Consider the following 11,358-nt stretch of genomic DNA (forward strand, 5'->3'; position numbering starts at 1 on the left):
CGGAAGACAGCAGACATTATATACAAGTGTTGTGAACATCCTCAAGAACAACGATGGATATAGATACGCCGGAATTCTTGTCAAAGGACGATGAGATTCAATATTGGATGGACCTAGCTCATCAAATGCATCAAAGGTAGTATATGTTACATATACATATGTATCAAGCCTCGTTGACATAATATTACACACTTACTAGGATTCGAATAATAATACAATAGTTATCGGAATATGAATTAGAGCGTGAATGAATATATTTTAATTTTCTTGGATAACAATTATAAATAAAAAATGATAGCATGCGTTTTAACATGTATATATGTATGTTACTCTATTGTGAAAATGTTTTTTTTTTTTTTCATATATATAGAGCTAAAATACAAATTTAAATTGCATTGCATAAATTAACATTGCACTAATTGTCATAAATCGAATAAGAAACTATTGCAATTTATTTAATGACTAAACAAGTCAGTATAACATCTGCAACATTTATAATTTCTATATATATATATATATATATAAAATAAAGTTTCACTAAACCATGGTACATTATTTTTTCATTATATTACAATAAACGTTTGTATTCTTTGTATACAAGCATATAATGTAGTGATTTTTCATGGCAAAAGATATTAAAAACATTTATTACATTGTCACAGAAAGTATGATGTTGAACGTGAACTGGAAGAATTTCAAGAGAATTCACAAATGTTGGAGAAAGAATTAGAAACCTCCTTGGAACAAGCAGAAAAAACGAATAGGGAATTGAGACAGAGAAATGCAAGACTTGCTACAGAAGTCGAACAGTTGAGAATGCGATTAGATCAGCAGTCTACAGATTGCGCCATGTTCCAAGGAAAAGCACAAGATTTGCAGCAACAGCACGAGCATCTTCTAAAGTATATCAGAGAACTTGAACAAAAAAATGACGACTTGGAAAGAGCACACAGGTATCTCATATTTCTTCACTGTGCGGATAATAAGCTAAAAAGCTGGAATTAAATAAGCTGGAATTAAATAAATCAGTAGATATATATAATGAAGCAATGATACATCTTTCACAGGATAAATAGGGTCACGGAAGAGGAAATAGAAGCTAAGTTTAATTTAGCTATAGAAAAGAATGCCTTACTTGAATCAGAACTCGATGAAAAAGAAAGCCTAAAAGTTATAGTGCAAAGACTGATGGACGAAGTTAGAGGTTAATAATATTTTTTTTATTTAATATTATTTTGTAATACAAAAAGTAGCTAATATTTCATATTATTTTAGATTTGAAGCAGGAGATACAAGTACACGAAAGGCATCATACTGATAATAATAAGACCGCTGAGAGAGTTCGTAATAGCATCGTCGACAGTAACAAGCTACAGGCCGAATTGGAATCAAATTCACCCGCTAGCCAGATAGTTTCACAAACCATACCTTCGAATAATACAACGACTTCGCCGATAAAACGTAGGTTATATAACGCTTTTGTTAAAGCATGTTTTCCATTTTGCATTACAAAAACAATTACCGAGGTTGATGAAAGCTACAATCAATCATGCAAACATCAAAAAGTGAAAAATTTCACATGGCTTAGAAGAAGAAAATATTGATATAAAAATGTATTGCATAAAATGAGAATTATTTAGAATAATTTACCTATTCTGCAATCTCCTTCTGTGATTCACTTTATTATTTATTTTTTAAAATTGTTTGATAATTCTTTAACTGTTTAATTATACTTTCTATCCCACATGTGCGCGTGTCTTTCCTCGCACTTCCCTTCCTTTTCTTTCTCTTATTAAAAACGAATCGATGTGCAGTATTATCACTAATGTAATACTGAATAAATATCTTTGGCAATATTTTTTTCTTTATTTCGACTTTTTCAATATATCTTTTATAATATAAATATTATACAATTTAGATTTGATAATAGAGATTTATTAGATTTATAGTTGTATTTGATCATAAATAATATTAATATATAAGTGTGTGTGTGTATATATATATATAGATTTAGAGAGCGAGAATTAATTTTTTTTCTTATTATTCTTCAGTTGGACATGGGATGGTAGGGGGTGTTATTGGAAACAACAATAATAATAATAATAATAGCCAACCATTGCCACCCTGTACCAGAATACTGGCAATGAATATGATTGGTGATCTCATGCGAAAAGTCGGGGTAAGCTCACGCAATTCCTCGATTATATTTTTTTCATTGCACTAGTAGTCTTTTAAGCTTGAAGCATGACTTGTATGTTTTACTGTACCTTTATGTATAGTATAAACTATGCCATTTGTAAAATTATATAAGCTATATATATATTAAGCAATCATTGATATAGATAGTTTCATTAATTCTATCGGTCAAACATCATATTTGCTTAGTGATATTATGTCACGGATAAATCGATAGAATGTAGTTATGTATATAGCCATATATAATGAAAGGTTGTATATATTTCCTGTACATGTTGCAAGAGCAAATCACATTTGATTTGCGCTTGGAGTAGTCTTGGCAGTTGGTGTGACGTAGTTGGTGTTTTGTGGTAGCTTGACAGATGGGTCTGCATGGACTGTAGGAGAATAAAATGCACTTGTCCAAACGGACAGATATCAAATACTACCTCATCTACTATCTTATCAGCGGCCCAGACTCATGTGTCTACTCAATGTATAAGGCAACAACCTAGACCGACCGCGTACAGATCTTCAATGTGATTTCTCGTCGTTAGATTATTTTGCATCTCCTTAAAGAACAGGTCTCGATTTGATTTTTGTTATTGCAGTGCTTGTGATCATTCACTGTGCACCAAACCTAATTTATGTATTGTCGAGAAAATATCCATAATCCCATGCTTTACTCTCTATTAAAATAACAAATTTAATATCCTTGCTCTAACATTCTTGTCAATTTAATTTTGTTATGTCAATCACATAGCTGTAAGATATATTAAATGGCATAGTCTTAATCATAATTATTCTTCTCTGCAGGCGTTGGAAAACAAGCTGAACACAAGCAGAAACGCGCTTCGGGAAGATCAAGTTCGTGATCTCTACAGGTAACACAGCAATTACGTTTTAATCACATTAAATTGTGTTGTGTACTTCTGTTTTATCGTGTAATCTGTACACAGATTGATATCATGTATCTATTTTAATATACTCTTCTTACAATTAGATTGATAAATTAACAAATTAATTGCTCATATTTCTCGATAAATTTTCATAATTCTGAACAAAATTGTATAAAAAAATATGATATATGATATACTCTCACTGATTCACAATTGTACTTACTGTTATATGTTGGTTGTGTTTCCATTGAATATGCTGTATCAGCGTCAAAAGACATCCACAATTTATATATTTATTATATATCTACAGCTTTTTACGCAATATTAAGTTTAATAGAAATAGACGGCTGGCTCTCTTATTCGATAGATGACTGCCCTTTTATTATATTATATAGCAAAAAAACTTCTCTTATATATTTTATTTTAATATAATTTATGAAAAAAATTCTTTAATATTATGCCATACTTGTTTCAATTTGTTCAGTCAAAATTTCTTAATATATTAACGACTCCTTATTTGATAGGGAGTGTACAGTTTGTTCTTATGCTTCTTAAGCCATTGTTAAATAACTTATATATGACAATGATGTAACTAATATTTTTTCATTTTTTCCTTTTATAATAATGTTTCCTAAGCATGTGCCATGTTTGAATATATTTCAACATAAATGTTTAATTTTTTTTTATTGGAAACTACATGTGCATATGTATTTGTTTTTATTTTATTGTAACTTGATAATCTGCTCTTAAAAGAATAATGAAATAATATTTATTTTGCAAAATAAATATGTACAGTAATTTTTTATATTGGTGTCGCATGCATGTGCAAAATCTTCTTAATGCAAAGTGCAATAGACACATTTGAAAATGCAATAAGTCACACATATATTTATACAAATTCAAATACAAAGTAGATTTATTATTAAAAATGTACATAATGTACATCTATACATGTGTATGTAATTAATTCTGATTGATCATGCAATCTAATTCCTTGAAACAAAATTTCATATTATTCCATTGGAGTAATAGACATAATTGCTAATAATAGATATATTCTGCGATTTTTATATATTTGTTTGTGTTAGCATATAAATATTACATAAGTTTTTCACATATTATACTAAAAGTTTCATGTGTAAAATTAATTCTAGATATTAATATTACAGAAAAAGACATTTGTATAATTAATTTAAAATATGAGTTTTATGCGCCTTGTATATAGAAAAAGATTCATTCAAGTAACAAAATGTTTTAAATTTGTGAAAAACTGTGGTAATAAATTACATACTCTTATGTTTAGTGTGATATTATATGTATATACTACATATACACACATACATACACACACACAGATATCAAGCGCTACAGAAATGTGCAATTGTATTAAAAAAATTAATGTCGATGCTGTAATAAAAAATGATATAATATTTAAACAATTTTTTAAACAGCATTTGTGTGTACATTGTAAATAACATTTTTTAAATTGACTTATTGCCACATTAAGTCAATTTATGCTGACATGAGATTATTCGTGGCTCAATCTTTATACAAAAAAAATATTGTTGTAATATAAAAGATATCACACGCACATATATGACAAAAAATATGAAACAGTACATTTATGAGTCCTTTCCTGCATGAATTGTTACTTTTATCCCACACATTATATAGTAGAAATATCATAGCATTATTAATATGACATCCTAAATATATGTATTAATAGAGTAAAATTTAAGAATGGATTTTTTAAATTGCGCAAAAAAGAAAAACAATATTTAGTTAAATTATGCACAAAATTAATCAATGCACGCATATTTTCTTTTCTAAATAGATCATACCCGTCCAGTATGTGTGTGTGTAATACACACACACACACACACATACACATGTATATTTTTAGCATTAGATAAAACACAAGCTATAACAAGAGATTATTGCATTTGTTCAATTAGAGCTAGACGGCAAGTCAGAAGCCCAGCCTCAGGAAACAACAACCACATTCGATTGTAAGCGCAGGATAATGTCGCAGCGCAATCATATATCCGCACATCATCACATTGTACAATCCCGAGATATAATGTTAGTAACGAAAATTTATTTAATGGCTTTAAGTCTTATTATTAAGTTATTCTGAAAATTCAATTATTTGCAAAATTAGAAAGCATTCTATCATGCCAAGAATAAAAAGTCATTCATAGTTTTCACGGGCATAAAATAAAATTTTTCTTATGATAACTTGTTTGTTAAAAAACATTGTGTAGAATAATCATAAATTGGCAAAGTTGATGAATTACTATACTCTTTTCCAATTATATATATATATCAAATGACATTAATTTGCTGTAATTATTACAAGCGATATTTTTCAGTGATGCCGATAAATGCTGCTAACGGAATATCACAGTATTTCTACTTTTTATACCGTTCGCAATGTAACTCTTCAAGTATTTTCGTTTGCGTTTTTGTTACGATAAATAAATGATTTATTTTCTTATAAAAACTTACATGTGTAAGTATGTCGCTATGATAACAAAATATATCGGTATCCCCCGATGTGATTTGAATCGACTTCTCTATCATGTTAACTCTTTCAAGCCTATTATGCTACATTAATATAATATATATACATATATTAATATGATTGCCACATGTGCAATATATAACTATATAGTATGTAGTAAATGATAACTAATTTTCATGTAAATAACAAAAAATAATACAAGATATATATATATTGTTATTTATTATTTATATATTTATATAAAAAGATGTTCTTTTTTCTTTATTTTTCTCTACATTATAATTGCCTTCAGACAATTTGTGGTTTTATGCTTCGAAATTATGAAAAAATGAAAATTTGTGAATTGTGAACATGCAAATAAAGAGCTTGGGCCAATAACAATGTTAAACCAGATAAAAATCTTAGTCTTTCCGCAATTTTATGAAATTTGAATAGCCTCGGCAAAAAGTTAAATCTTACATTTTTTTTAGATATCACCTTAAAAAACAAACGTAAATGTTGCAAAATAAAATAATGGCATTTACGTGATTTATAGCTCTACGTTTTAACTTTTTATGATACATTCTTTTATTTATTCATCAAATTGGTAATATGTAATTTAACATATTATTGCCTCGAGCACTTTGGGTATATTAAACATAAATAATAGTAAAATGGAGTAATATTATTATATTTATTATAAAAGAAATATATACTTGTGACGCTTGCAGGAAATTACATAATTAATAAATAATTTATGAAATGTTTTTTAACATATAGGTATAATTCGTAACTGCAATAGTGTATCATTGTCCATAAATAATTATTAGTACATGTACTTTGTAAAAATGTATACTTTTTAGCGCTTTAAACATATTTATGCATACATACACACATGTAAAATTCTTCTATTTTTTTATCATGTCATATAAAAATATGATTTTCTAATTGGAAAAATAATTATTTTTTATGGCTATTGGATGAATTCCAATAAATATATACATTATAATGAATATTAGTCAAAAAATAGCATGTTTGCGTCGATCTAAAATTCAGTGCTTTAAAGCACTAAGTTGCGAAAGAGACGTATTCTCTGATAAGATACAAAATTGTTATCGTAAATGAAAAATCATGTTATACTATTATGAAAATCTGAGAATTTTATTCAAATAAACTCATATTAATTTAACGATGCATGTCGTATATATGTTTTTGTATAAAATCATAAATCAAGTTTCACAGGGGCAGTTCGAGCGAGTTCAGATAAAAATATAACAGTGTAAGGTAAGGTAATATAAAAGCGAGTCGTGTGAATTTAGAAGATTTATTTATACGAAATGCGTTTATCTTTACACAAATTTTTACACAATGCTTAGGTGATTAAAATGATGTATGTAACTCGAGTACAGAGATCTAATATGTTAAGCGCTACATCTCAACTTTACTGTGAGAGTATCTTATTCTAGTGCACACTTTTTGCAAATACTAATAATGATAATGACATTATTATGTATATTAGTAATAGTGATAAGAAGATAAATAGTGAACAGAAACGCAATTTCCAAATGTCGTATAATCGAAATTACTTTGTGTGTACCTTATATTAATTTTTAGCACAACTATTGCAAATTAATTTCATAAATATATAACTAAATTGAAGAGCTATCAAAAACGTAGTTTCGTGGAAAGAAAAAAAAAGAAAAAGAAAATTACTTTTATATCCCGTAGAACTTGTGAAACGTGTTTTATTCATCAGAATGACAAAATTGTTAAACAATAACGCGCGCTATACAGCGCTTAATGTCTCTATATGGATAAAATATGTGTAGAGCTTGGAATGAAAGTGTTTCATCCACGATGCGATTGCAAACAGTAATGTATGTAATTAATAATATAATAATATTAATAATAATAATAATAATAGCAGTAAACGGTATGTATGCATTACGCAGCGTCTCTTAAGCACGCTCGCCGCGAATTCGCCGAGCCAACTGGATATCCTTAGGCATAATTGTGACGCGTTTTGCGTGAATCGCGCACAAGTTGGTATCTTCAAAGAGACCAACGAGATATGCCTCGGATGCTTCCTGCAGGGCGCCTATAGCAGCGCTTTGAAAACGCAGATCGGTCTTGAAGTCCTGCGCGATTTCACGTACCAATCGTTGAAAGGGTAATTTTCTGATTAGCAATTCCGTCGACTTTTGGTATCTTCTGATTTCTCGAAGAGCAACGGTACCAGGTCTGTGAAAATCGTAAAAAGTACCGTGTATAAATTGTTAGGAACGTCGAATATGAAAAGTCAAAGTAAAAGCCAAGCAACGCGTGTTGGTTTTTCTAATATTCAATATTTTGCGATACTTTTGATATTTATACACTTTTATGCATACATATATGTATATACCTATAACGATGCGGCTTCTTGACACCGCCGGTGGACGGTGCGCTCTTCCTGGCCGCCTTTGTAGCGAGTTGCTTGCGAGGAGCTTTTCCTCCCGTTGATTTACGGGCCGTCTGCTTAGTACGCGCCATGACTTAACCTAACACAATAAGAGATATCGATTAAATATTTTTCTCGATAATGAGAGAAGAAAATTTCAATCAATCGTTAAATTCTGTTTTGGCCCTTGCACGGACTATCTTATTCTTATATTTCTTCGGTTACGTAAAATATCCTTCAATCATTAATCAGTTTTTTAAACGACTCGACAATTAAATACAATCGATCATCGACCGCAGCGCGAGACAGCGCGAGATGCATTCACGGGTAGATTGGATAGCTTGGGGGAGTGGGAAAAGTATTTATTGTTAGTAGAATGGGGAAGATGGTGGTGGTAATTGTCATTGCGAGGTGGGGGAACAATCCGTTGCTATTCGCGCGATCGCGCGGAGGAAGCGCGCACCGAGGAACGCCGCGCGTTGCGCAATGCACGAACTTTCGTTCCCCCGTGAGACGGCGAAGGAAAGGAAAGGAGAGGAGAGGAGAGGAGAGGAAAGAAAAAAAAAAAAACACCCGCGCGTTGTCAGGCGAGGAATTCGCGTCGCTTCGAGACCCAGGTACGACCTGGGGAGAGGCGTTCGGCGACGATGCTCGCGGAATCCCGCGAGAAATCGGCTCGATCGCGCCAGTTTTTCCGAGAAAAAGGCGAGAAACGTCGCGTCACCGCCGCCACCCGCGACGCCGTTCCCCGTCCGTGAACGTCAATCGCAAAATGGTGGCGGCTCATAGAGATGGACGCGACGAATGTCGCGCGGTGGAAACTCGAGTTTTTCCCGGAAAGCGCACGATCCTGCCCGCGATCGACGCCGTTTTCACTCGCGGTGTTCGCGACGCGCGCGCGCGCGCGCGCGCGACGCCTTCGCGGTTTCGTCTCGCGGATCTCGACTCGTCACCCACCTCGAGCGGATTATCGAACACGAGCGGACGCGAATAAACTAGGTACACTATCCCGTATCCTCGCACACTCCGATGGCAGTGGACGCTCTCCCGAGTCACGACTCTCTCGCGTCCCTTACCCTCCCCCTCTCCCCCTCATCCCTGGAAATTAAATCGTGCGAGAGGCATATAGAGCTCGCGGTGCGCCGCCGGCCAATCCGACAGCGAGCCGTCGTTCGGCCGTCGCGTCGCATTGGTCGCCGGTGCATCGAGTGCGGCGCGAGTGCCCTGTCAATCGCTCGAAATCTTACTACGATACGCTCTCTCGAGCGAGCGCACCCCTCCCCCTCCTGCTCCCGCACCCGCACCGAGTCGTGCGCTTGTCTCGCGCGGAAGAACGCCAACAATTGCCGCGAACGAGAAAATTGTCCTACGGGGAAGAGGGAGGGGGAGGGGGGAATTCGATCGATCGATGGACGCCGCGGAAAACTAACGAGTTTAAGAATGTAAATATCGCGCGCCGCTATCTCATCGTCATCGTCGTACGGCGATTTCCCAGACTCGGCCAAGATCGATACAAAGCCGAATGATAAACAAACGCCGCGACATGTCGTACACCCGCTTTACATCGTGCAATTGTCCTCGAGCTATATCCTTTGTTCCGAGTTGCTACCTAAGCAGACGCGTATCTATAATCCCACATTTAGAACTAACTTTTGATTTTCCATGAATAAAGCCGATTATATTTGGTATGTAAGCAAATGGGGGAAGAAATAGCACGATCAATTGCTTCGAGCCTGTTACATAGTTGGAGATTGGCGCTAAATGTAGGATATGTGGCTGCTGGTCCTCGGATGAGGCTTTGTCTTCGCGAACACAATCTCGAACAATCTCGCTCATTGATAATCGCTTTACAAATATGTACTTGAGCCGAATTACAGTCTCTGCAAAATATTAAACCCTATCCTTACGAATTGTAGAAACAGTTTTAGGATTTTGTTACGTTACACCGAAGAAAAATGAAGCACACACACAGAGAGAGGTTACTTGGATTGGATGCGACATGAAACCGTATATTCGCAATCGCGCGAAATAGTTCCGATATGTGTAATTTTTCGACACGGAGAGGAGAGGAAGTACCTATACTCACAGCTCAATTATCGCGCGCCGTTATATTGTAACCGGATAATCTTGTAATCTGGTTGATTTCGTCATTCGATTTCAATTATGCGAGACTGAAGAAAAAATACGTGAATCAAAAAACGATGACGCGACGCTACTATTTACGCGGAGAAAGGCGGCTATATATGTATAACGCGCGATAATAACGCCTGACGTAGTATAGGACTATCCTTGCTATAGCGTCGAGTATCGATTAGCGAAATCTTGAGATCGATGTCCGGCCTGCAGGAAAAAGCGCGCGCGCGCGCGCACACATACGCACGCAAAACACACATACTCACATTTGCGCTAGATTTGTGCGTAATGTGTGCCGTGCAATGTAAGAGATAAGATACGTGCTTATGTGTGCGCACACATATACTGTATCGCCCTCGTCGCAAGCATTCCGCGACAAATCGATAGCGTCGTGCGATATCGCAAATGCGTTCGCTTGCACAGGCGCGAGAGTGATTGTATGCTTGTGACGTTACAGATCTCGGACATGGTGTAAGAAATGTATACAAAAAGAAAAAAAAAATATATATATACTCACGAGGAAATACGATTTTTTTTCATTACATCGATTAGAAAATGTATTTTACTGTATTGTTGTTACAATTATCAATAGTGCTATGTAATTATTTATTATCAATAATTAAGATAATTACAACTTATAATAACTCGACATTAAAAGAGCTGCACAGACAATAGATAACTTTTGAGGAAAGTTATCCTTCAACATAAAATTAATTTACTTGGACCAAAATACACAGGAAAAAAAATTTTTTTTATGAGTACACATTTTTCACTATATTTCTCTCTCTTTCCTTTCCACCTCACACACAACATACACACACACATATATACACGCACGTTTTAAGACATATCAATGTGTAAAAAAGTATTTTTGCAAAAATGCAGCCCTTTTCTTGTCGTATCTTCAATAAGATATATGAGACATATCATACGACATCACATGGAGTACATTTTTTAAATTCTAGAGCTTTCAAAGAATGAAAAATGCGAATCGATATACATGTGTCACATGTAATAATATTATACTAAGATAAACTAATAAACTTATAATAAACTTTTTCACACATACCGCGTTCTCGATAAACAGACTTGTGTGTGTGTGTATATGTATATATATATATACACAATTTTTGATTGTACATTTTAAAGTTGGAAGAACATGCACCAAGATTATCATTGACTAGGCCGAATTCAAACGATATAATTCCTGA

The 11,358-nt window shown here is 33.8% G+C and overlaps 2 protein-coding genes across 6 annotated transcripts in view; one reads left to right on the plus strand and one right to left on the minus strand.

Annotated features, from left to right (window-relative positions):
* LOC115240920 (nuclear distribution protein nudE-like 1-B) overlaps positions 1-7,275 on the plus strand; it is an 8,318-nt gene extending 1,043 nt beyond the window's left edge. For 2 of the 4 annotated variants that reach the window (XR_003884834.1, XR_003884835.1), the window contains exons 3-10: positions 1-136; positions 663-953; positions 1,068-1,204; positions 1,276-1,461; positions 2,052-2,179; positions 2,551-2,759; positions 2,992-3,059; positions 5,030-5,048. Coding sequence is in view for 1 of the 4 variants with exons in the window: in XM_029816359.1 (XP_029672219.1) it covers positions 54-136; positions 663-953; positions 1,068-1,204; positions 1,276-1,461; positions 2,052-2,179; positions 2,992-3,059; positions 5,030-5,087 (951 nt within the window). In the remaining 3 variants the exon portion in view is untranslated. Of the gene's footprint in view, positions 137-662; positions 954-1,067; positions 1,205-1,275; positions 1,462-2,051; positions 2,180-2,550; positions 2,760-2,991; positions 3,060-5,029 lie in introns of all 4 variants that reach the window. The other 2 variants (XR_003884836.1, XM_029816359.1) reach the window with 2 other exon arrangements.
* LOC115240921 (histone H3.3) lies at positions 6,889-10,254 on the minus strand. 2 transcript variants are annotated; one of them, XM_029816361.1, is made up of 3 exons: positions 10,101-10,254; positions 7,979-8,114; positions 6,889-7,818 (listed from the first exon to the last, which is right to left on the minus strand). In XM_029816361.1, exons 2-3 carry the CDS (start codon positions 8,104-8,106, stop codon positions 7,536-7,538), a joined length of 411 nt encoding a protein of 136 aa, XP_029672221.1. In that variant the 5' UTR covers positions 8,107-8,114; positions 10,101-10,254; the 3' UTR covers positions 6,889-7,535. The 2 variants fall into 2 exon arrangements, with proteins under 2 accessions (XP_029672221.1, XP_029672220.1); XM_029816360.1 differs by lacking the exon at positions 10,101-10,254 and adding an exon at positions 8,972-9,127.
* Between the last annotated feature and the right edge of the window lie 1,104 nt (positions 10,255-11,358).

This window comes from Formica exsecta, unplaced genomic scaffold (assembly GCF_003651465.1).
Source record: "Formica exsecta isolate Colony F162 unplaced genomic scaffold, ASM365146v1 scaffold458, whole genome shotgun sequence".
In the NCBI taxonomy this organism is placed as follows: domain Eukaryota; kingdom Metazoa; phylum Arthropoda; class Insecta; order Hymenoptera; family Formicidae; genus Formica; species Formica exsecta.